This window comes from Schistocerca piceifrons, chromosome 6 (genome assembly GCF_021461385.2).
Source record: "Schistocerca piceifrons isolate TAMUIC-IGC-003096 chromosome 6, iqSchPice1.1, whole genome shotgun sequence".
NCBI lineage: Eukaryota > Metazoa > Arthropoda > Insecta > Orthoptera > Acrididae > Schistocerca > Schistocerca piceifrons.
Genome location: NC_060143.1, coordinates 251,697,318 through 251,725,234, shown reverse-complemented (window position 1 = coordinate 251,725,234; position 27,917 = coordinate 251,697,318). Strand labels below are relative to the sequence as shown.

Below are 27,917 nucleotides of genomic sequence, written 5' to 3'. Positions count from 1 at the left end.
ACACGCACAAGCTTCTTTGGTGATCATCGTGTAGACAGATAATCCGTAAGTCTTCACAGCAGCAATAGCTACAGTTCCACTTACTTTTCTAAATATTCCTATACTATCACAGAAGCAATTGCTTACTGTTCATTAAACTATCACAGATACTTGGCATGCTGTCATTTAACCTATCACAGTAGCTGAAGTATACTGTACTTCGCATTTCAATACTTCATACAGACTTTTCATTTAATTTGAAACATTTTCCTTAAAAGTACCTCTTTAGGTCATCATGGGGAAATAATCCTCTTATTCTTCCAGAATCCAGATATGCTAATAAATACGCACCAGGATTCGGTATATCAACTATTATATATGGACCTGTATAAATTAGACTCCATTTTCTGATGGTCTTCTTCAACCTTGATGACTTGATGGCTCTTCTTAAAAGAATTTTCTGTCTGATATTGAAAGTCTGAAACCGTTTGATGTTTCTGTCATGGATTTCCTTTCGCTGTCTTGCTTTCTCTGTAATATTAATGAGAGCATTGCAAATTTTTTCTTCCCATGACATTTTGGTGTCCTCGAGTTTAGGCAAGTTATCTACCCAAAAGTTTCTTTCGTTATCTCTGAACATCAGTTCATTCAGGGTAAAGTTTGTAGAACTATGAGGTAAATTATTATAAATCTGCTCAAACTCGGTCAAATAGTTTATCCAGGTAGTTTGTTTATCATGACAGTACGTTCTCCTGAATCTGTTTAGTTCTCGAGAAACCCGTTCAATTAAATTCCCTTGTGGATGATAGCAAGATGTAAATATCTGTTTTATTCCTAGTTGTGATACTAATTTTCTCCATAAATATCCAGTAAATATCTTCGCATTGTCAGAGATTATAGATTTTGGAATCCCTGCATGAGGAATGTAGTCATTTACAAACTTTACTGCGGCAGCTCTTGCAGTTGTTGATTTTATAGGATATAGTTTAACATATTTTGTAAACACATCACAGAATCCAATAATGTACTTAACACCACCTCTGGCTCTAGGAAGTGGTCCACAAATATCATATGATATAAGTGATCTTGGTGCTTCAGGTATTATTGAGTGAAGCGCAGTTTTATTTCCCTTGTTGTCCAGCTTAGCCTTTTGACAGAGAACACATTTCTGCATGACTTTGTGCACTTTTCGCCTTATATTTGGGAAGTAACAATAATATCTAATCTTATTAGCACACTTTACAACACCAACATGACCCCAGGTCAAATGTGTAAACCAAATCAATCGTTCTTCATATTCTTCGGGTATGCAGACACACCACTTTGGATTCTCAGCCTTCCCAGATTTAAAAAATAAAATATTATTCACAAGCCGGTAGTATTCCAAATTGACCATAGGATTTTGTTGATTGAATTGTGGTATTATAGCATTCCATCGTCGATCCTTCTTCTGAAGCTGAGCCATTGTCTTACATAAATTAATATAATATAACTTGTAATTATTTTCTTGAAGAAGAAGCACTGGAAATTCTGCCTTATTATTGACATCCAGTTCAGGTGTTATTCCTTCTGGAGATCTTGACAACGCGTCAGCTATATTTTTTTTTTTTCCAGCTACATGAATAATTTGAAACTGATATTCTTGCAGTGCCAGTGTCCACCTTGACAAGCGAGGATGCAGCAACTTACAAGTTTGTAAAAAGGCTAGTGATTGGTGGTCACAATAAATGGCTATCCTTGAGCCATATACATAATAATTAAACCTTTTCAAAGACCAAATAACAGCTAAAGCTTCCAATTCTGTAGTGGTGTATGCTCTTTCACAGGTGGATAAAACTCTGCTAGCAATTGTAATTGGACAAAAGGTTTTTACACCATCGATGTACCTAATTTGAAATAAACAAGATCCTAATCCCACATCTGATGAATCAGTGGCTAAATAGAATCCAACATTCATATCAGGGTGGTATAATAACGCAGCATTTATCAGTTGATCTTTAATTTCACAAAAAGCCTTTTCACAATCATTAGACCATTGCCGTGGTACATTTTTCCTCAGGAGCTGGTTTAGTGCTTCAGAGTTCATTGCTTGAGTTTTAATAAATCGACGAAAAAATGAAGCCAAGCCTATAAAGCCTTTCATTTGTCTTCTGTTTCTTGGAGTTGGAAAATTTTTTATTGCACTAATCTTCGCTTCTGTTGGAAGAATGCCTTTTGCATTAATCATATGTCCTAAGAATTTAATTCTCTGTAGAGAAAATTGGGATTTTTTTAGATTTGCAGTTATACCAGTTTGTTTGAACACAGCAAAAATCCTCCTAATAAGTTGTACATGTTCCTCCCAAGTTTTAGAGGCAATTAATAGATCGTCCACAAAAATTGTTATTCGACTACGTAGTTCTGGTCCTAGGGTATAGTCCAACGCAGAAATAAAACCTCCAGAGCTGATATTGAGACCAAACGGAACGACCTTGAACTGATAGCTTCTCCCTCCATATATAAAAGCAGTATATTTTCTTGAGTCCTTGTCTAACTGGACTTGCCAGAACGAACTTCTCAAATCAATACTGGTTAAATAGGATACATCTTGAAATTTCTGTATTAACTGATCGATGTTCTCCGGATGTGTGCGCACAGGTACTATAATTTTGTTAATTTCCCTTGCATCTAATACCAATCAAACTTTTCCTCCTGGCTTTGGTACAACAAGCAACGGAGAACAATATGGGCTGTTCGACGGTTCAATAAGATTCCAGTTTAATATTTTTTGTATCTCTTCCTGAACTGGTTGTTTTAATCGCCAGGGAATGGGATAGTGTGTGCGGCAAAATGTCTTATGGGGCTTAATCTGTAATGTACAAACATATCCTCTAATAATTCTGGGCTTTCCATCGAAAACTGACTCATATTCTATTAAAATATTGAATAATTGTTCCCTCTGACTATCTGTTAGGCAATCTGTCTCAGCAATCTTCTGTTCGACTGTTTGTCTGAAATCCTCTACTTGAATTGACTTGATCGGTAGTCGGTACATATTATTTTCAGCACAAATCAGCTGCACAGCAGCACCACGGAAATATCGCTCATACACTGCCTCCTATCTCAGTAAGATCAGTGTAACAAATTGAGCTTCGATTTTAAAATGCACCTTTCCTTCTACCAAGTTCAACTTGCAATTGCAGGCTTGCGAAGTTCCAATGCCAAGAATACAATCTTCTAACAACTTTTCCACTACAGGGAATGTGCATTGTTTAGCTACATTTCCCAATTTTATCTCTATAAGCGTTTGTATCTTGACATTCCGCGATTTTGCTCCCACTGCACCTATAACTCGGCAATTTTGTACTGTTAGGACAGGGATTTTCTTAATTTTACTAATTCTGCGAAACAAAGTTCCAGATACTACGTCTGTAGATGAAGTTGTGTCCAATACAGCATTGGTTAAAATTCCTCCCACTTCTGTGATGATCTCAGACACAGAAACCCTTTTATCATCGACTACACAGGCCTCTTAAGTCTCTCGTCAATTCATCTGTCATTAATTCCCTTCGTTATATCTCAACATTGCCACGGAATTAATTTCGTTTAAAACAGGTTTGCCCCTTTTGTATTCCCCGGCCGACTTTATGGAGCATAAAGCGGCCCTCTTCAGGATGTCGATTATTATTTCCTCTTGAATCATCTACTACTTCTGTTATGACTGGTTGTTGTTGATGACTGGTTGTGTTATTTGCTTCAAATCGAGGGTCAGAATTTCTGTATGCATTATTATTATTATTTGAAAACTGCTGGTTCTGATAATCTCTTGCATTTCGAAACATTGGGTTGTATCTGCGACCTGTTTGATTGTCTCTGAATCTGCCCCTCGCAGCACTGTTATTGAAATTTCCATTTCCGTTGCAATTGTTTCCGTTGAATCTCTGACTATTGCTAGTATAATAATTATTAAATCCGTTTCCGTTCCAGTTTGCGTTTGGCGCCTCAATCGCTCTCCTCTGCATAACCGGTTGTCTTGGCTGATGTTCATCTTCCTCGATCATATCTATAGTGTCAAGCGTAGTCATGAAAGAGTCAAGGTCATGCTCATTAATATACAGCATTCTATTTCTGGCCCGAAGTTGAGATTTTAATATGCCAATCACGTCTTGTAGAGGCATAGGCTTATCCCAATACCACGATTTGTTTATATATTTCTCAAAGTATTTCTTTAAAGACCCACTTGAAAAGGAAAAAGGTTCCGGGTATAATACCTCCTGCCTTAATCGTTCTTGTACTCCTTTGGACCAGTATTTGGATAAAAATGCTCATTCAAAATCTTCATATGTGTCCCAAGTTGATATCATATCAGATGCCCATATAGCTCCTGACCTTTTGCCACTCACTCCAATTTTTTGGCAGTACTCCCCTAAAACTTCTTATAAACACTACGGGATGAACATTTTTCTTGTCTGGGTTGTACATCTGGAATTGATGTTGTTTCAGCATTTTCTCCTCGGTATTGCTTTTACAATTACATTCATTATGACTACCCTCATAGTGTTGTGATTGATGTTGATTGCAAAAACGAACATGTGCATTAATGTCCCTGTCTGTACTTGATCAGTTAAATAATGTAGCTCGATTGATAGATCTTGTTATGGGTTCATTTCCTTGCATGGAACACAAATCTTCTTGAGATAGATTTAAAGATCTCTCAATGTTTTCTTTCCATTGTTTAAGTTCTTTGCCCAGTTGTTCTCTGGCTTCTCGAAAACCTTTATTAAATAAATTTTCTTTAGAACTCACGGTCATAAATTGTATAGCTGCTCTGACCGTATGTTCAGTATTGTCTGAAGAAATGCTTTGCCTTTCCAGACTTAACTGCGAGAATTTTCCCGCAAGGATGTTTACCTTATGATCAACCTCGTCTTGTCTCTTCTTTATGTTATTTATGGATTTATCCAAATTTTGGATGTCTTTCGGGATCTTGTCTTGTGATTGTCTCAAATCCTGCATATCTGCTGACATCTCATTTACTTGTTGCTTTAATTCATCTTGAACTTCAACTAATACCGGAATTACCGCCATAGAACATTGGATCTGTTCTTGTGCTTGAACTATCTGTGGGATTGACTCAACCTGCTCTTTAATAGTATCAAGCTTAGTAGCAACATACTCGGTTAGCTCTAGGCATAACTTCTTCGCATTTTCATTACACTGCTGAGTGACTTGCTCAATTTGAGGAGCTAATTGTAATTCTGTCTTTTCATTCTGAATTTTCAATTCTTCCACAGTTTTATTTAATTTATCATCAAGTTTCTGAAAACTCTCTACTAATTTATTATTTAATTCCACTTGATTAGCTTCTAATTGCTCCTGGACTTTCACTTGATTGGCTGCTAATTGTTCATTCAATTCCCTTTTAGTCTCTATTTGCGCTTTAGTTAAGTCTGTTACATTTTTGACTAACAGTGTTAACTGCTGCGTGATTACAGTCAATGGGTTTATTTCGTCTTGCTCAGATGACATCAAAACACTTAAGCTTTGTTGTGGGGCCTGACTGATGCTGCCGCTAGGCACTACGTCAGTTAAGCTAGCGTCTAATGTTTCACTAACCTCAGAAACAGCTGAGGGCTGTTGTGATTCGCTCTGCTGTTGCATTGCCATTTGATAAGCCACCCTAGTAAGAACCTTTAATACACAGAACAACAAATATATAAAGTCACTTGCATCTGAGTTAATATTGTCACTGACCTAAACTTTGCATAATACTCACTTATAATAAACACTTCCTGTCTAAAGTTCAACCCAACATTCACTTAATCAATCTGATTCAAACCGATAGACATTTAAATAGTTATTCTAAATTTCTATCTACAAAAATTTACTTTTATATTGTCTGGCCTGAACGACGTTCTTGTAGGTTGTGGCGAAATTGTGACTTCTGGAACAGGCCTCGTCTTCTTTTCCCTCATGCACATGCAACATAAAATTCACACAATGTTTAAGTAATGCTCAAAAATGTGTCCCGTCACGGTCGCCAAATTTAATATTTTTTTGTGTGTGGGATCTAAAATTTAAAAACCTCTCTCGCACCGGCCTGATTTAGCTTCACTGATCAGGTTAGTAAAAACATGTGTATGTTAAGGGAATTTTCATTCACAAAGCAGGCTTATCACATTCACACAGTTCAATACTGTTCTATCCTGATTAAATTGAGCTTAACTTAAATTCCATAAGGCAGTGAAGCAATTTCGAAGTCTCGGTGCAACGAAAATTGTCAGTCGATCTCCTGGAAACATTTGTAATAATTATTAACTTTCGGTGATCACATGGGGAAGACCAGAGATCTGCTGGTAAGACCGTGTTAGCCTATTTATTTGAAGTAACTGGATATCTTGAGCATACAAAACGGCAGGTTCGTCCAGTGTAAATCAGATGTTCCCCACTGATCCTGTGCAACACAACGTAGTAAGCAGACACTGTCAATAATAATCAGTTAAATAATACGTGAACACACTTACTTTAGTTTAGTTCGTGTATTAAATTCCTTCTCATACAGACTCTCATCAAGATGGCGACTAGCTCAACAATACATACATATACATCCTCCTTCTTTCACGACTAATCAGCAGGAAGGCCTTTGTTCTTTTCGTAAGAGAAAACATAGATAGCAGAGAAGCTATTCCATGGAGTAAATGGACGCTCCAGGGAATAATTGGGCTTGAAACTACTTTGCATTGATAATTGGTAAGATAAGAAGAGATATTTCGAGATATGTACTGAGTTATATAATTTATAAAATTTCTGAAAATATCGCGTAGAGACCGCTGCAAGAGACATTACAACAGCATGGAGCTGAGAGAGAAGTGTCACCAACTTGGCTCGCATCCGCACACAACAATCACAGTCCCTATCCATACTAAAGACCATGGAAAACTACACAACCCAGGCAAATGGACCATCAGCACATGCTGTGGAACTCTACTGTAGGTGCTGATGAAAATGCAAGAACTGTGTCTAATAAATTAGGTTAATATGCAGAGATTCAGAAAGTGAACTACTGAAGCACTCAAATGAGACTAAACAATTCACTCCTGACTAGGAACTTGTAATATATCGCAAACTTGGTTTACTTGTGGTACAAACGAATTTGCTAGAACTGTGTCAGTTAGATATTAAATTAACATGCAGAAACTCAAGAAACTAAACTATCAAAGCACACAGAAGAAATTATACATTTCAGTCCTTGTTAGGAACTCGTAAAAGTCACAAAATCTATTACTTCCCTGTTGCTGCTTCTGTCTTAGCTGGTTGCTGCTACCTGACTGGTGACTAACACCAACAAATGATCACTACCTTACAAAACCAAGAAACTAACGACTATCGGCTCGAGCTACAGAACTCTCTTGTAGACCCTGATGAAAACGCAGGAACTGTGTCTAATAAATTAGATTAATATGCAGAGATACGAAAACTGAACTACCAAAGCACTCAGATGAGATTAAATAATTCGCTCTTGGTTAGTCACAAAATCTGTTTACTTTTGATGCAAACGAAAACATGAGAACTGTGTCTATTAGATATTAAATTAACACATATAAACTCAAAAATGTAACTATTAAAGAATGCAGATGAAATCATACAATTTTCTCCTGGTTAGGAACTCATAAAATTCACAAAATCAGTTACTCCCCTATTGCTGCTTCTGTCTCGGCCAGTTACTGCTGCCTGACTGGCTGTTGTGGGAAAGTAAACAAAAGACTGCAATTTATTGACAGAACACTAAGAAAATGCACCAGGTCTACCATAGAGACTGCTTACACTACACTAGTCTGCCCTCTTGTGGAGTACTGGTGTGCAATGTGGTATCTGTATCAGATAGGATTGATGGAGGACATAGAGAAAGTCCACAGAAGGGCGGCTTGTTTTGTATTATCACAAAATAAGGAAGAGAGTGTCGCAGATATGATAAGTGAATATATTTTGTTGGCACCCATCTACATAGGGACAAATGATCATCATCATAAAATAAGAGAAGTCAGGGCTCCCACAGAAAGATTAAGTGTTTTTTTTCCGATACAGTGTTCAAGACTGGAAAGGTAGATCAGTAGCTTGAAGGTGGTTTGATGAACACTCAGCAAGGCACTTAAATGTGAATTGCAGAGTAATTGAGTAGATATTGATGTTGACTATGGCATATTCTTCCTCCATGAACCATGGACCTTGCCGTTGATGGGGAGGCTTGCATGCCTCAGCGATACAGATGGCCACACGGTAGGTGCAACCGCAATGGAGGGGCATCTGTTGAGAGGCCAGACAAGCGTGTGGTTCCTGAAGAGGGGCAGCAGCCTTTTCAGTAGTTGCAGGGCCAACAGTCTGGATGATTGACTGATCTGGCCTTGTAACACTAACCAAAACGCCTTGCTGTGCTGGTACTGCGAACGGCTGAAAGCAAGGGGAAACTACAGCCGTAATTTTTCCCGAGCACATGCAGCTTTACTGTATGGTTAAATGATGATGGCGTCCTCTTGGGTAAAATATTCCGGAGGTAAAATAGTCCCCCATTCGGATCTCCTGGCGGGGACTACAAAGGAGGACATCATTATCAGGAGAAAGAAAACTGGCGTTCTATGGATCGGAGTGTGGAATGTCAGATCCCTTAATCGGGCAGGTAGGTTAGAAAATTTAAAAAGGGAAATGGATATGTTCAAGTTAGATATAGTGGGAATTAGTGAAGTTTGGTGGCAGGAGGAGCAAGACTTTTGGTCGGGTGAATACAGTGTTATAAATACAAAATCAAATAGGGGTAATGCAGGAGTGGGTTTAATAATGAATAAAAAATAGGAGTGCGGGTAAGCTACTACAAACAGCATAGTGAATGCATTATTGTGGCCAAGATAGATACGAAGCCCACGCCTACTACAGTAGTATAAGTTTATATGCCAACTAGCTCTGCAGATGATGAAGAAATTGATGAAATGTATGATGAGATAAAAGAAATTATTCAAGTAGTGAAGGGAGATGAAAATTTAATAGTCATGGGTGACTGGAATTCATCAGTAGGAAAAGGGAGAGAAGGAAACATAGTAGGTAAATATGGATTGGGGCTAAGAAATGAAAGAGGAAGCCGCCTGGTAGAATTTTGCACAGAGCATAACTTAATCATAGCTAACACTTGATTCAAGAATCATAAAAGAAGGTTGTATACATGGAAGAATCCTGGAGATACTAGAAGGTATCAGATAGATTATATAATGGTAAGACAGAGATTTAGGAACCAGGTTTTAAATTGTAAGACATTTCCAGGGGCAGATGTGGACTCTGGCCATAATTTATTGGTTATGAACTGTAGATTAAAACTGAAGAAATTGCAAAAAAGGTGGGACTTTAAGGAGATGGGACCTGGATAAACTGACTAAACCAGAGGTTGTACAGAGTTTCAGGGAGAGCATAAGGAAACAATTGTCATGAATGGGGGAAAGAAATACCGTAGAAGAAGAATGGGTAGCTTTGAAGGATGAAGTAGTGAAGGCAGCAGAGGTTCAAGTAGGTAAAAAGATGAGGGCTAGTAGAAATCCTTGGGTAACAGAAGAAATTTTGAATTTAATTGATGAAAGGAGAAAATATAAAAATGCAGTAAATGAAGCAGGCAAAAAGGAATTCAGACGTCTCAAAAATGAGATCGACAGGAAGTGTAAAATAGCTAAGCAGGGATGGCTAGAGGACAAATGTAAGGATGTAGGGGCTTATCTCACTAGGGTTAAGATAGATACTGCCTACAGGAAAATTAAAGAGACCTTTGCAGAAAAGAGAACCACTTGTATGAATATCAAGAGCTGAGATGGAAACCCAGTTCTAAGCAAAGAAGGGAAAGCAGAAAGGTGGAAGTCATATATAGAGGGTCTATACAAGGACGATGTACTTGAGGACAATATTATGGAAATGGAAGAGGATGTAGATGAAGATGAAATGGGAGATACAATACTGCATGAAGAGTTTGACAGAGCACTGAAAGACCTGAGTTGAAACAAGGCCCCGGGAGTAGACAACATTCCATTAGAACTACTGACAACATTGGGAGAGCCAGTCATGACAGAACTCTACCATCTGGTGAGCAAGATGTATGAGACAGGCGAAATACCCTCAGACTTCAAGAAGAATATAATAATTCCAATCCCAAAGAAAGCAGGCGTTGACAGATGTGAAAATTACCGAACTATCAGTGTAATAAGTCAGAGCTGCAAAATACTAACGCGAATTCTTTACAGACGAATGGAAAAACTGATAGAAGCTGACCTAGGGGAAGATCAGTTTGGATTCTGTAGAAATATTGGAGCACGTGAGGCAATACTGACTCTACGACTTAACTTAGAAGAAAGATTAACGAAAAGAAACCTATGTTTCTAGGATTTGTATAAAGCTTTTGACAATGTTGACTGGAATACTCTCTTTCAAATTCTAAAGGTGGCAGGGGTAAAATACAGGGAGCAAAAGGCTATTTACAATTTGTGCAGAAACCAGATGGCAGTTATAAGAGTCGAGGGACATGAAAGGGAAGCAGTGGTTGGGAAGGGAGTGAGACAGGGTTGTAGCCTCTCCCCGATGTTATTCAATCTGTATATTGAGCAAGCAGTAAAGGAAACAAAAGAAAAATTCGGAATAGGTATTAAAATCCATGGAGAAGAAATAAAAACTTTGAGGTTCGCCGATGACATTGTAATTCTGTCAGAGACAGCAAAGAACTTGGAAGAGCAGTTGAATGGAATGGACAGTGTCCTGAAATGAGGATATAAGATGAACATCAACAAAAGCCAAATGAGAATAATGGAATGTAGTCGAATTAAGTTGGGTTATGCTGAGGGAATTAGATTAGGAAATGAGAGACTTAAAGTAGTAAAGGAGTTTTGCTGTTTGGGGAGAAAAATAACTGATGATGGTCGAAGTAGAGAGGATATAAAATGTAGACTGTCAAAGGCAAGGAAAGCGTTTCTGAAAAAGAGAAATTTGTTAACATCGAGTATAGATTTAAGTGTGAGGAAGTCGTTTCTGAAAGTATTTGTATGGAGTGTAGCCATGTATGGAAGTGAAACATGGACGATAAACTGTTTGGACAAGGAGAGATAGAAGCTTTCGAAATGTGGTGCTACAGAAGAATGCTGAAGATTAGATGGGTTGATCACATAACTAATGAGGAGGTATTGAATAGAATTGTGGAGAAGAGGAGCTTGTGGCACAACTTGACAAGAAGAAGGGACCGGTTGGTAGGACATGTTTTGAAGCATCAAAGGATCACAAATTTAGCATTGGACCGCAGCGTGGAGGGTAAAAATTGTAGAGGGAGACCAAGAGATGAATACACTAAGCAGATTCAGAAGGATGTAGGTTGCAGCAAGTACTGTGAGATGAAGAAGCTTGCACAGGATAGAGTAGCATGGAGAGCTGCATCAAACCAGTCTCAGGACTGAAGACCATAACAACAACAACAACAACATGGCATATTTCAGTGTGTTGGGAAATATTTCCTGACTCTTTGATTTGGTTACAGAGATATCTTAATTTTAAGTGTATAAAGTCAGTACAATATTTTAAAATTTTATCGCAAATACAGTCGTAGCAAGCAAAATAACTAATTTCCAGTGAACTGAGAAATTGTAAAATCTCCATAAGGATTTTATTATTATTTTTTTAAATAATGTCCAAAGGTGATGCCGGCAGTGAGAGTTTCTTCGTAAGTAAATCTAATGCATTTTATTTTAGTTGTTTATTAGTGGCTGCTACCTTTACTGCCATTGTGGGGAAATAATTATTATATTTGATGGCTGATGATTTCAAAGGTTGCCATTTTTGGTAGATCTGTTTTCTGGGGGCCCAATTTCATTTCAATCAAGGTTTTTTAATAATGTCGCAAATAATTTTTGCCTGATTTCCTGGTGCTGTGTCAAGGTCTTGTGCCACTCAGCCAATTACTGACAACACAGATGGGTAATGCAGGTGCAGATTGTGGCTGTTCTGCCAGCAAAGCTTGCAGACTGCTGTTATTTCATTATATGCTTCTTGCTATTCAGTGTCAGCTAACAATTTAGAAGCTTGATCCATAATAGCAGTTACCATATCACTAAGTACTTGCTGCCCGTGTTTGTGCCATGTTTGTTGCAGCTGTGACCAAGGCAATTACTTCTAATTCTTACACCTGATCATTGTCCAATGACACTCTGAGCAATCATCTGCTGTGTGCCTGTATCTTCTACATATGGCACATGTTGCAGTTATATATTTACTACAAGGTGCACTATGACCTGTTAAATTACATATTTTACAGTGTGTTGGAACAAGGTACTCTTTCCCAATATTATGCTTGAATTTAGATTAATCAACTGGCTTAATTGGCTAACTAAAAGTAACTTTCCAGTTTTCTAAGTCTTGTTCTGGACATGGCAAAAATTACAGTTTTCCTGAGAACAAGTACAATGTTTCTTCACGACTCACTCTAAGAGGCTGCTGCAGATGTCAGTGTACTGGGTTGGAACCACTTCTGGTATCATGTCAGTGTGCTGGGTTGGAACCACTTCCGGAATCATTGTGCTCCTTTGGCTTGACCGATATTTCTTGCCCACCATTTCAAATTGGTGCTGGACCTGAGCACTTCTGAAAGCCTATTTGTAGCCTTGAACACTTCTGACAAACAGTTTCTAGGGGTCGCCTAGTCCTGTGCTGTAATCCCCTACCTGGGCTGGAAACCCCTACTATTTTGTCAGGATGGAGGTCAAGGAATCTGTGTGGCACCATCATACACAATGAAGCAAGATTAAATATTACTTCTTTTATTCCTGAGAATGCATCTTGTAACTTAGTTTTACTTGGTGGCTGGTGGCTTCATAATCTAGAGTGGAATGTGCAGAATCCAGAGGTGGACTCAGGGCTGCCAAAGGTCATTGCATCATCCCCCAGTGCAGGCCAGTGACTCAGAGTATGGTAGGGTGCCAGAGGGTTCGGAAGGAACTCTCCGTCAGCTGGTCTGATCTGGATGAGGAAGTGACCAGAGCATGTGTGTCTGGCTCACACTCCATCCTAAGAGTACTTTATCCCTCTGCCCATATTGTCCCGTCAGATGGACCATGAGGTTGGATGCCAAGATGTGTTGAATGCTGATCCTGGACCACCATTTTGGTAGGCTGTCTGACCTGAATGATGCTGTAGTTTCAGAGCTGCACTGGAATGGTGTTGATAGACTCATGGATTACCCTTCAGTGGCAGCTTCAGTACAGGATGTTAGTTCATAGTGCAAATGACATGAATGCAATTGACGCTACTGGTTGACTGACCCTAGGCTAGTGGGGTGGAGTATTTATGGTGCCAAGGATGCCTTGCGATGTCTTTTGTAATGACTGAGTCAGTTTTGCTCATTAGAGTTGTCTGCAGTCTTCAGTTGTGCTGTATTGGCACACACACACACACACACACACACACACACACACACACACACACACACACACACACTCACACACAGTCTTTTAATGTGCTAATTTTTGTTCCAGTGAATATGAGTCAGAAAAACATGAAGCTGATGAAATCAAAGATCAAATTTCACTACTAGCCAAACTAAAGAAGCATTTGGAACTTACTCTACCAGAACGAATTTGGATTGGACCTTTCATTGTCATCATAGACCCACTGAAAAAATTCCTTGTAAACAAGAGGCAAGACTTGTATGCAAAAATGCTGGAAAGTTTTGCAACTCGACAGAGAGAAGCTATTGAAGATGTAAGAAATCATTTTTAAACAAGGACACTACCTACAAATATTGTTGCTGTTGTTTGTCTCTGAGAAAAATTCAGATACCTTGTAAGAGTTGTCTGAATGTTTCCCATTTATAAACTGATAAAAAGTGTTAACAGTTACCATTTTCGACTGTTCTTGTATCGATTAATTTTTAATGATCTTTAACTTGTAATATTTTGACATATCTTATATGTGTTGCATGCACAGGCATGTGTATCTATGTGTGAGTGTATTTTTTTATTTTTTATTAGGTGTTGCCATGCACTTTTGGACAGTGGTATATTGTAAAATATAATTTTAGTGCACTTTTAAGTAACTTTTACAGACTCCAAATTATTTGCTGTATGCAGATTCCATGACCTCAGCTGCTTTGAGTATTAATGTGTTACCCGACTGTGACATAGAAAATTTTTTACTAGACTTGGGCTCAGAACGCTTGGCAAAAATTCTCATATATTAGAGTTGGGTATAATCATTGCAGCTGAGGCAACTGAAATTTGCATTCAGTGAATAATTTGCCATAATCTTTCATATAGCTTCTGATCATCAAATCATGTAACTTTTGTAGTCCTAGTACACTAAAATTATAGTCTGGTTTTCTTTTTATGGAAGTTCAGTGAAGTGCTCCATATTTAAATATGTATATATAACACGCCACATATGTTTATGAAATTTATAGACACTAATCTGTGATATAATACTTTACTAGCTTATTATAAAACACCATAAGATGCCTTCGTATCATCATCATTTATTACACTTAAACAGGTCATTTAGGCCCAGGAGAGAAGACAAAAATATACAGAAATGTAAACATAAATCGTAATAAAATGATCAACACATCCAGTCCACAAATCGTGACTAATTAGGATTGTAACATCACAAAAATTGCTTTCATATGTTCACCCATTTACTTCTGGCTCATGCATCCTCAATTCTGGCTGTTGGATCTGCCTCTTCCAGGGCCACTAAAGTTGTTTGCAGATAACCTTTTGTACAAAAGGCTGACCTGCTAATACTTTGTTAGGGAGAGTACCTCTGCTCAGAGAACATGTCCTGCCCAGGGTAGTCTTCCCCTTGCAGTCACTCTCCCAGTATCAGCTTTCTTAAACTCGTGATACAGATCTTCATTGTGTCTTCTTCTCCATCTTCCAGTTTCTGTATTGTAAACTGCACCATAAATTTTCCTTAAAATCTTCTTAAAATCCTCCATTGCCTGCGCAGTGCTCATGTCTCACAACCGTAGAATGTAACTGGGATACAATGTGTGACATGTATAGGTAGTTTAAACTGTCATAAACCCAGTTTGCATTTATTATTCGTTGTTGACTTTCCTTCTCTGTCTCACTTTTACTCGATCAATCTCCTTCACCCTCTTACTTCCAACTGCATGTCTCACCTTTTTGCAGCACAATGTTGAACAGAACTGGCCACAGAGGATTGCCCTGTCTCAACCAGTTCTTAACTGTGAAGGGTGCTGACAGTTGATTTGCAGAGCATACTTGGTAATTTTATTCATTGTAACAGCCTGATATACTTCATTGGTATGCTGAACTCCTACATTATTTTCCAGAGGGCTATCTGATTAATGCTATTGTATTTCTGCTGGAAGTCAATGAATGTGAGTTGTAGGTCTTAATCAAATTCATGAAACGTCTCCACCATTTGTTTCATTGTGAAGATGTGGTCATGTCTCACAACCATAGAATGTAACTGGTCATACTGTCATACTTTCCTGGGATGTGCCTACAGCCCCTCTGAGCAAAAAAAACTAAATGATCATATGGCATTTATTGGCCGGGATATCCCATTCAGGGTTCGGCCTCTGTATTCCAAGTGTTTTTAGTTGACGCCACTTCAGTGACTTGCATGTCAGTGATGATGAAATGATGATGGACACACAACACTCAGTCCTCTGTCGGGAATCAAACCCGGGCCCCCTTGTGTGGTAGACGGTAGCACTACGGCTGCACTATGGAGGTGGACTTAGTCGACTCAGTGTCAGAGTGGTGTAAACTATATCCTGTCTTCAGCAGCAAGATCCTTCATATACCTTTCAGACCCACTGGCTACAATTGTGTACATTAAATTTTACTGTCTCTCAGGTGGAACTGAAATATTTTTCCCCATTGGAAACCTCAAGTACACATTTGTGAATTTTCAATCATTTTATCATGTAAAAGTGCTGCCAACTTTTGAGCTTCACTATAGCAGTGCACAGCAGCATTTGACTGCCAGAATACATGGAATTGGTTTGTTATATTCCACTGTATGAATGAATTATTAATGTTATATTGCATTGTAATTATTGAATGATCAGTTTACTTCTTACAGTAGTGAATATTTCAAAATTAGTTATTTCAGACTATAAAAAGAAACCAAGTTTACAAATTATATTTTGAAAATGGGTACTTGTTTTTGTTAGATCTTGCATCTAAAGTCATTAAAAATTACCTAAGAACATTACAGCATAAAATTCAGGTCTGAAAGGGGAATACACTTTAAAATAAATGTTATGCCCTGTATGTGTGTAAATTAGATCTAGAGTAGAAGCATCAGTGTGTTATCCATCAAAACAGACAGCAAAATACCCAATATTGCTTTACGTGCAGAGTAAACCAAATTCGTCATACTAGATACAGAGACAGTCATGTGGCATTGTTTTCTAAGAACCTTGTGGGTTTATGTAATTTCCTTGTTGGAAAACATTTTCTTTCCCGTGTGTAATGCCTTCTTCCATGCAGTATATGAGAGTTATTTCTTAAATGTATTGATTTACTGTAAGTGACTATAATGCATCTTCAGTTTCACACCATGTTTATGTTGATGAAAATGCTGATGATGGTGAGAGAAAGTAGAAGACAGGAGTTAGTGTCAACACATAGTCTAGCCCTGTCAAATAACACCACCAGGCTTAATATACCGTCTGACAAAATCCAATCCAGATAATGACAGCTGTAGGAGACCTGTAAGTATCAGTGTAAGATCCAAAGAAATGTCATCTACAGGTGAGAGTATTTAGATCATCAGTACAGATCTGTCACTAAGGCTAGTCCTATTGAGTCAGCACAAGAACACTCTGTGAGAAACACAATTGTATCAAGTAGAATTACTACTTTTTAGAGGCCTGAGGACTTATATGATCTCAATTGGTCTTTTTAGAGAATGTCACATGTGATATTTGTTCTGCCATATCTGTTTTTCTCCCTTATAGTTTCATAATGTTGCAAATTGTTGTTGTATTACTCTTTTGAGTACTTTTTTAAAGCATAGTGCATGTGTTTTGCTTTTCAAAAACTGACAAAAATATTACAGTACTGACGGAAATGCTATTGGCTACAGGCTGTCCTCTGAATTAGGTAGAGCTCTCTGTTCCTAGCACAAGATACTGTAATCCTAAGAGTTATCCATCCTTCATCCTGGCTTTTGTTTAGTTTAATTATTTAAGAGTAAAACAAGACACAATATTCTGCAGGGATATATTTAAGGAAGAGTTTAGTTTTAAACTGCATGATTAGGTTTATAAGATTGCCCCCTCCATCCAAGTATTCTTCTCATAATTCCTCTGTAAACATTGTGACTCATTGCTTATAGATCTTTGATGAAGTTCTTTTTTTGTGTGGTATATGTCTAAGTGGTCATTGTACTACATTGTCATCATTTGATCATAAAGATCAGATAAACAGTTGACTATTGGTTTTACATCTAAATCACTGAGCATTGTTGGACTCACTGCTGTGGCGCACCTTTCGAATAGTTGTTCAGCACAATATTCATAAACCTGAAGGGCCTGTGCTTCATCTTTTTTGTCTATAACCACTCTCCCTTTCATGTTATTGGTTCTACAGTGGTACAGTATTGGCATATATGCATCAAGGTGAATCTGTTAATTTTAGTGTTTTCCATGTTAAATTCTGATAGGCAGAAGTCTGCTGGAATTGCAGTGATCATTTCCTTTTCCTGTTTGGATATGAGAAGTTCACACTTTTTTAACGGAAGACACTAAAATGCTTTCTTTAATATCCATGACCTCTTCAAATCTGTATTAGTTGATCTTGCTATTCGCTTTTTCAACTGCAGCTGTATTTATTATGGAGCTCTGTTTTTCAGATGAATTGACTGTAAATCAGTTTAATACGAGGATTGGAACTTAAATAGTGGCAACTATTTATTCACAACCAGTGCAAAAGAGTTAGATGTTTGCACCTGTTACTGTCCTTGATTGTAGTCACCAGCATTGTGTAGAGCCTGTTGCCAGCGACGTGGAAGGCGTAGTATACCGTTAACAGAGCCTGTTTTGTTGATGGTGTGAATGGAGCGGTCTACTGCATGTCAAATCTCTGGAACAATTCTGAAGCAAATGCCACAAAGCCAAAACTGAAACGCCAATCCAACGAATGGCGTCATTATGGGTCACTGTGAAAGTCAAAAGTGTGTCAGAGCCCCAGTATGGTGAAAGTTATGGTGATTCTCCTGTACAGCTGTGATGGTGTTATCTTAATGCATTACGTTCCTCCACAGCAGACCATCAGTGAACAGTATTACTGTTCATTTTTGGAGCATCACCTGTGACCAGCTTTGCGAAGGAAGTGGCGATTCTTTCTGTGCAACCCACCCATCATTTTGCATGACAATGCGCGGGCGCACACAGCACAAGCTGTGGCTGCTCTGTTCGGTTGATGGGACTGGAAAGTACTGTACCATCCACCATACTCCCCAGACTTACGTGATTGTGACTTTGATTTGATTCCGAAGATGAAGGAACCACTTCGTGGCATTTGTTTCAGAACTGTTCCAGAGATTCGACAGGCAGTAGACAACTCAATTCGCACCGTCAACAGAACAGGCTGTGCTAACGGTATACTACGCCTTCCACGTCACTGGCAACGGGTTCTACACAATGCTGGTGGCTATGTTGAAGGACAGTAACAGGTGCAAATGTCTAACTCTTTTGTATCAATTGTGAATAAATAGTTGCCACTATTTAAGTTCCAACCCTTGTATTTTCCACAAAACATGCAAGTAAAAAGAATTTGCTATTTTGTGATCAAATATACACTTTTAGCTATATGTTAACCACTTTTAGAGGTGGTAGATAAGTAGTTAAAGATTGTTAACAGATTTTTTGGTTTATGGTGTCTTTAGTACACAATAGAACACTTGTATGTGGTACACAGTAAAACAGTGTAGTCTTGTGGATGCTGAAAAATTCAGGCCGAAGACAATGTATCAAGTCGCAATACGTGTTGGTTAAAGTTTTTAATAAGGCAGTGACACCAACGAATGTAACTTCTGCGTTTAGAAAAAGGTGGAATTAATCCACTTAATGTCACATCCTTGCGGAGTTGGAGTTCTGTAAGTCTGCAGTTTCAGACCTCTCTCTAAATTCGGATGACATGATTAATGCAGTAGAACCATCAGATTCAGATAGATGTGTGATCTGTCAACACACTTTAGAAGATAATATGCAAAATGTTGAAGACAGTTGTGGTTTACATGCCAATAACAGTAGCACCAGAATATTGTATATCTAACTGAAGGAGTTTCATGGTTTCCCAAAGACTCGTCTCGGAAATCAGCTGGACATTCAAAAGAGAGAAACTTTATATGGACTTAAGTGTCTGAGAAATTGACCATTGAAGAAAAACCTTTAAGGAAAGGGGGAAAATAGAAGAAAAAGAGAAAGGAAGTGTGGAGAGGGCTGACAAGCAGAAAACTGAGCAACATGAAGATAAAAGGACTTCAAACAAAGGTAGTGAACAAAGTAGTAAAGATGAAAGTTATATGATAAATCAGACAGATCTTTTTAATTTGAACTGGAATGTTTTTATTTGTGACTATATTTTGGTAGCATTTCCAAAAGATATATTTTTTGTAGCTAAAGTGTTGAAGCCAGTAGACAGTGATGATGAATATGAGGTCGTATTCATTCTAAAGAGTAAAACATAGGGCAGGTGTGAGTAGGTCTCACACTCTAATGGTTCTGTACAAATTTAATTATGTATGTATATAGACAGTTCATCCATCCCATGAATTGAGAATCTCTACGATTTTTGGACGTTATTGACATCAATAATGGTAAGATATCTGTTCTGGGAATTCCAGGACTTTCGGGACTTGTAATTTCAAGTTTGAAATAACAAGGAATATTTTTTTCACGTGATATAATTACAAATTAACATTTTTTTCCCCCATATTTGTATTGTTTGAAACCTTCCTTCTTGCCTGATTTCATGATTCTAGGTCACTGGGAAGTACCCAATAGGTTTCGATGATGAGTTTGTGAGCCTCAATATATGTGGCTTAGATGGCCTGTCTCTTGATTTCATAGACTTAGATGCTTACATTTATTACACTGCCAAGGGATCATGGACTTTAGCATGTGACATAAATTTCAGCTTGTTACCGAACCTGTTTCTGAGAAAATGGCTCTTACCAGACAGACAGTCAGTCTAATAACAAATGCCATAACAATTGTTTTTCATAAAATATAATTACATATTAACAATTTTTGGATTTTTTTCTTCAGTTGTACTGCAGAAAGTTGCTTTTCGCTAAATTTTATCATCCTAAGTCAACAGGAAATATGCAATAGATTTTCAATCAGTGAGTTTGCAAGTGTTAAAATATGTGACATTAATTGGTGTGTCTTTTGGCTTCATTGATTTGGAAGCTTCATTGATTTGGAAGCTTCATTGGCTTGGAAGTTTCCGTTTTTTACACCACCAAGGGATTATAGACCTTAGTATGTAACGTAAATTTCTACTTCATAAATTGATCTGTTTATGAGAAAAAGGGTTTATAATAGTCCGACAGACAGGTGGATGGACAACAAAATGAACCTATACGGGTTCTGTTTATATCAATTGAGGTACAGAACCTTAAAAAATAACAAGTTTTGTTTCTCAGAAACAGAAGATACAATGTATGTATAGCGCTAGGACGATTCTGCCTTCAGCGTTGACTGTGGCTACTAAATGACTATCAAATTATATTCGATTTCTGATCAGTTTAGGTAACCTTGGTGTTTATTGAACAAAACTTAACAGTTGTAGCTGTATTGAACTTATTCATTTATGTTATATGTTTGATCTAAGCTCTTCAGGTGTTAATAAATGTAAAAAATGATTAAGTTATAACTTCATTATACAGTGAAACCTGCTTTTACACTTTTCAAGGGACATCAAAAAACTGGGGTAAGATGTAGGAAATAACGTTTTAAGCTTTAAAAGTTACTTATAGCATACCCCCTTGCACTTTATGCATGATATATGTACATAATAGGCATCAAAAGACTTGTCAGGGACTTGTTTGTTATCTAATAAAGGTTTATTATCTAATAAAAACTGCTGATGTAACTGGAACTGTTAACTGTGCCTTCCTTGCCAGTTAGCTGTTCAAGCATTCAGATACAAACCATGTCATGTTGATGTGACAAAGTAGGTGACAGGTAATGCATCCAAGGTGTTTTCCTGATGATCTTACAAGCTCTGCATGAATGTGCTGCACCGAGTTCTTCATCTGTATTGTGTTTAATATTAGCTTTTGGTAGTTCAGTGTGGAGTGAGTGGAGGGAAGCACAGTTGCCAGTGTGTGGTCTGGTAATGATAATGCATGTCCTACTCAGTGCGGAACCTGGCAGGTTTGTTTGGTTGTGTGAATGGCAAGTTGCACAAGCTGGCCGATTTGGAATCTTTCACAAATGATTTAAAAAAAAAAAACTATTCAGTAATAAACTCTGACACTTGCATATCTTGTAGCTTAATTAGTCAGCTTCATTATGACCTACTTATCATTCATTACTGGTCATAGTTATTATGATATTTTGATATTAGGTAAACTACAGCAAGAATTCTTAGAGTTTGAACTGAAAAATAGCAGTCTCTTTGAATTTGTGGTTGGTGTGTGGTAGGTCGTATGTTGGCTGCATGTGAAATGTAGATAACATATTGAATTATTCTCTAAACTTGGAAGGATATCACTGTGTCCAGCCTCAGGAAAATCGCATGTGTGTAGACTAGTCTGTCATGAACATATGTGGCAGCGAAAAAGCCAGAATGAAATACTCATAACTCCGTCATATCTCCTAAACAGTTTGAGGTATGGAAACAAGATTTTGGCATATGATAGCACACAGAAAGGAGAGTATTTTGCCATACAATTAATATGTGAATGTTTCATATCTACCACAATATTGAAGCAAATTCAGAATTTTTCAGTGAGGTAATGTAATTTTTAAGGACCATCAGTAGCTGGTGAAATGAGAATTGCTTTGCGTTTTGTAACAAAATAAATGAAGTTACACTGTTTATTTTTATTCTGAGAGTGGGCATTTTCTTCAAATTGATCCTTTCTTGCATTCAGTTGCTAGTTTAATAATACAGTGTTTCATTATTCTGTTGCAATTTCAGCTGCATTTGGTGAGATGAATATTTGTAAACCGTGGTGTGTTTTGGCAAAAGAAACAGATTTTAACATGGCAACAAGAGAAGTTCCGTATTATTCAAAACTCATCATAGTCCTTCATGAATCCTTAGTTGGGCCGGCCGGAGTGGCCGAGCGGTTCTAGGCGCTTCAGTCTGGAACCGCATCACAGCTACGGTCGCAGGTTCGAATCCTGCTTCGGGCATGGATGTGTGTGTCATCCTTAGATTAGTTAGGTTTAAGTAGTTCTGAGTTCTAGGGGACTTATGACCTCAGATGTTAAGTCCCATAGTGCTCAGAGCCATTTTTGAATCCTTGGTTGACAACTCAAGATCTATCTTGTGGTTTAACATTTGCAATGGCTTCTTTTGTCAGCATTTTAGCCTCATTGAGTGTAAACTACTTGCTGTTTTTTGCCACATTGCATTTCACCTAGGCCCATATATTCTCAGTCAGATTTAAATTAGCACTATATGGAAGAAGCCTTATTAAACTATGTCCTTTAGTGTTGGGTTTGTAGACCAGGTAGTATGGAGTTTTTGGCTTGTACAGCACAAGTTCCAGTAACTTTGCCATATACATGGTAGGTTCAAGTTTATCCAGTAAAACATTTCTGTGTGCCCAGAGCAATATATCTGCTTTCCTCCACTGCACAGTTGTAGCTTTATCCATCATGACAGAGTGATATGGTGCATTGTCCATTTTGTTATTATTGAATTTGCAGAAATGTTTTGCACCAGAACATTATTTTCACAGGCAAGTAAATGTGCTCCTGAATGACCATGTGTATTGAAAATGTCATGTTCAGACATGCTTCATTGCTGTTATTAATGCATCACTGACACAAACCACATGTTCACAATACCTGATGACTACAGAACACTTCAACACTAGAAAATATCACTTTACAACAAGCGCTAATGAATTAGATGCATCTGATATATGACACCACATGGTATGTTTATGCACGGCATGTCAGTAGGGATGCTTTACCAACTGAACCGCTGGTGACGAGGTAGGGAAAACAACTCACCATTGGTGCTACGTGGGCAGCGGTGTCAGGTCCCCTCCTGTGAGCCAAATGTCAAAAGTTGCAATAATTTTAAACTCACTATAGGGCTCATCATTCCACTTGAAGAGTAACACGATCTTCACATTAGTGTGAGCAACTTTCTCAGTAAAGTGTGTGATGTCACCTTTAGTTGTGTAAGTGAGATTATGGTTCAAATTTGTTCTGTATTTTTCCACGATGGTTCCCCAAAGAACCTAAAACAGGACATTTGGCTTAAAAATACTAGTTATCTGGTAATCCCTTCTGAAAGAGTACTGTACCAGGGTTAAATTTAGTGACGAAGTTCTTGTTAAATGTAAATATTTTTGAGTTGGAGGAGACCACTCACTGAAAAGCAGAAGTAATGAGTTCTCAATAGGCACACACAAAAGAACGAAAACTTTCTGATTTTCAGAAATATCGTTTGATGAGTTAGAGTAAAACACGCACACACACACACACACACACACACACACACACACACACACACACACGCCTATGCTCCTACATGTGCTGGCTGTACCAGGTATGACATTCCACTCCCATGACCAGTGCATTCCTGGCCTTGTTATAGCTTTTCTCCCTAAGACTTGACTTGTACCTTATGCCCTGTAATACTAGACTGATTGTGAACTTGTAGCGTTGTCTGGAATGTTTTTGACCACAGTCTGCAAAGCAGGCACTGTGACACAATATGCAGTTTTCCTGCAGACACTCAGATGTTTCCCATAATTCACCATCAGAGCTGAATTCAGGCTTTTGGTCTGTTACCTATTATAATACAAACTACGAGACACTTAAGTCTGAAAGATGCCCTGCAAAGAATCCTCTTGTTTGTTTATTTGGGAAATTAATAAGAGATGAAACAGGTATAGTTCTGAGCCCCCCCCCCCCCTCCTCCCAGAGTTGTGTCTGTTCACCAGTAACCCTGTTGGAAGATATTTTGCAGAAACAAAGGCACCCAGCATATCGGGCTGTTGATTTTATATATGAGAATGCAGTGCTGATGTCAAATTGCAGTCCTGCGAGTTTTGCATCATCTACATATGTTACAGACAGATATAATATAAATACCTAATTACATACCTTATTTTGCAGATATTGGATGAATTTAAACAAATATTTCGTAAGCTACTGGAAAAACCAAATTCGATAGAGCATCTTTTTGAAATAAAAGAATGGATGGAAACTGTACCAGTAACTGTAAAAAACCTGGAAGAAGCTACGAGAAAAATTGTGATAGTAAGTAGATTATTTTATTTACAAGTTTTGACTATTTTCTTGTAAAGTGTCTTGAGATGTACTCGGTGTATTTCAAGTAACAGAAGGAAAGAAAGTCCTACCAAAAAAATGAGTTAACACTAGAATGGAAGGATAGTGAGCGATAGTTCTTTAACATCTCATTACAAGTATATTGCTTTATCTTTTCTGTTCCTGATTTTTTTGTGCAGTATGGAGCACTGTTGGTCTTCTGCTAGTACTGAGCTGAATCATTTACAAACTCTCCACTTAATTTGTTTCTTGTTTTCCGTCTGTAAGTATCAATCCTAATAATGCTTAGTAACAAAAGAAGTACTAATATACTAGCTGGTTAATGCTTATCTGACTGTCCTATCCCCTCTATATCTACATATCCTGTGCAAATTCACACACTTGTTCATTCACAAATTATGTTCTCAGTGGAACTTCAGTGAAATTAAGTTGCACATCTTTGAACAAATGTTGATTCTTAACTTAGTATTTAAATTGAATAATTGAGTGCGATCTGGTAAAAATAGTACCTGCAACGAACCACACAAATGTTGGCGTGGTTCCTGCTTTCATGCAGTATGATCATCCCCAATTGAACAGCTCCGTCAGGAGGGTCAATATGGAGCTAGATCAGCTGCTTCGTGCAGCTACTTTGTCAGGCATAGGTTTGGTTCCTGTTGATGGTATTGCTAGGTGGGACTTCACGAAACATGGCCTGCATCTCAATAGGAAAGGGAAGGGTAAACTGGCTGGGATGATACCAAAATCTTTAAGGAGGGGGGGGGGGGGGGCCTCTGAAACTCATAGGAGTACTTTTTTAGGGTAAGATCAGCGTCCAGTCATCCAAAATTGATTGAAATTAAGCTTAAAAAGAAGTTCAGACAGGCAGGTATTAGAGATGTTAAAATACCACAAGATTCTAATAATAGTACAGTGAAAAATAATGTTAGTATGTTGCAAGATTCACATAAAAGCATAGTGAAAAATTTTGTTGGTATATAGCATCAGAATATAAGGGTATTAAAAAAACATAGTAGATGAGCTTCTTGTTTGTTTAGAAGATTTAGAAATTGAGAATGGAATAGATGTACTATGCCTGTCTGAACAACATATAGTCACAGGTATGAAAATGGTAAATGTAGGTGGATATAAACTTTCAGCACATTGTAAGTAGAGACACTATGGAGAGGAGTTGCCATATATGTTAAAATCTGTCGTAGTGTGAAAAATTTGGAAACTAAAAAATGTTGCATAGAGCAACATATGTAAGCATGTGCGAGTGAACTTAAACTAAATAATGTAGCCGTATATAGGTCCCCATTGGGAAATTTTCAACTATTTTTGAAAAACTTGGCTTCTTTGTTGTGCTATCTGTCAGACAGAGGAAAGCTAATTGTTGTTTGTGGGGATTTCTATGTAGATTTTCTAAAAGAGTCCGATAGAGAGCTTGACCTTGAAGTATTACTTGGTTCTTTCAATTTGACATCAGTTATTGATTTTCCTTCTCAGGTGGTACAGGAAAGCAGCACACTGATACTGTTTTCACAGACCAAGATAAATTTAATCAAATAAAAACTATTCCTGTTAAGAATGGTCTGTCTGATCATGATGCACAGCCAGTTACTGTATATGACGTAACTCCATACGATAATGCAAAACAGCCCTCCAGAATAGTGCATTCAATAAACGATTTCACAATTCAAAATTTTAGGGAAAGCTTGCAACAGTTAGACTGGGGTGAGGTGTTCAGGGAACATGATGCTAATTTAAAATTTAACCTATTTCATGATACCTTTGTGAGTATGTTTGAAAGCAGTTTCCCTAAGAAAACAGTGAAATATAATTATAAGAACCTATGTAAAAAGCCATGGCTTATTAAAGGGATAAAAATATCTTGTAAACAGAAAAGGGAAATGTATCATATAGCTTGGAGGAGTAATGGTACCGAAACAGTGAAACATTGTAAAAACTACTGCAATGTATTAAGAAAAGTTATTAAAAAGTCCAGAAGTATGTGCATTATGTTGAGATTAACACATCTGATAGTAAAAATAAAACAATTTGGAATATTGTTAAAAGGGAAACAGGGCAACCGAGAGTACAGGAAGACTGTATTTGTATCAAACTCAATGAAAAGTTTGTTAACAAGAAGCCAGAAGTAGAAAACATTTTTAATAATCATTTTTAAGTGTTGTAGAGAGAATAGGATCCAGCTGTTCATTAGAAAATGTAAGGCAGTATATGGAAGAGGCAGTACCAACGCAATTTGATAAAATTGAAACTCAACCCACCTCTCCCACTGAACTTAGGAAAATAATAAATTCACTCAAAAGTAAAACCACACATGGAATTGATGGCATTTCCAACACAGTACTAAAAGCTTGTTCGCAACAAATAAGTAGGATTCTCAGCCACTTATGTTGTAACTCACTGAAACAGGGCATTTTCCAGATGATATTGTTACACCATTGCCCAGTCTCACTTATGACAGCTTTATCCAACATTATTGAAAAAGTAATGTATTCAAGAGTAGCATCACATATTTGTAAAAATGAAGTACTAACAAAATGTCAATTTGGTTTTCAGAAAGGCTTTTCAACAGAAAATGCTATACCAGCACAGGAAGACAGTATTACCATCAAATTGAATGAAAACTTTACGAACAAAAAGTCAGAAGTTGAAAATATTTTTAATAATCATTTTCTAAATGTTGTGGATATAGTAGGATCCAGGTGTTCATTAGAAGAACGTAGGCTGTTAATGGGAGAGGCCATACCTACGCAGTATGATACAATTGAAATCTCACCCACTTCTCCCTCTGAAATTAGGAAAATAATAAACTTGCTTAAAAGCAAAAACTCACGTGGAATTGATGGCATTTCCAGCAAAATACTAAAAGCTTGTTCTCAACAGATAAGTAAGATTCTCAGCCACCTGTGTAATAGCTCTCTGGAACAGGGCGTTCTCCCTGATAGACTGAAATATGCTATTGTGATACCTTTGCATAAAAAGGGGGATGGATCTGATGTCAACAATTACCGTCCAATCTCCCTTCTAACGGCTTTATCCAAAATTTTTGAGAAAGTAATGTATTCAAGAGTAGCTTCACATCTCTGTAAAAATGGAGCACTAACAAAATGTCAGTTTGGTTTCCAGAAAGGTTTTTCAACAGAAAATGCCATATATGCTTTCACCAGTCAAATTTTGAATGATCTGAATAACCGAACACCACCCATTGGGATTTTTTGTGATCTCTCAAAGGCTTTTGATTGTGTAAATCATGAAATTCTGCTAGACAAGCTCAAATATTGTGGCATGAGTGGGACAGTGCACAAATGGTTCAATTTGTACCTAACTGGACGAGTGCAGAAAGTTGAAATAAGCAGTTCTCATAATATGCAAAGATTAGCACATTCCTCAAACTGGGGAACTATCAAGAATGGGGTTCCAC

The 27,917-nt window shown here is 37.6% G+C and overlaps 1 protein-coding gene across 1 annotated transcript in view; it reads left to right on the top strand.

The window, feature by feature from the left end:
- LOC124803257 (dynein axonemal heavy chain 1-like) overlaps positions 1-27,917 on the top strand; it is an 866,140-nt gene that overhangs the window by 17,380 nt on the left and 820,843 nt on the right. The window contains exons 2-3 of the mRNA XM_047264440.1: positions 13,497-13,722; positions 24,314-24,457. Of these exons, the coding sequence (XP_047120396.1) occupies positions 13,497-13,722; positions 24,314-24,457 (370 nt within the window). The remainder of the gene's footprint in view (positions 1-13,496; positions 13,723-24,313; positions 24,458-27,917) is intronic.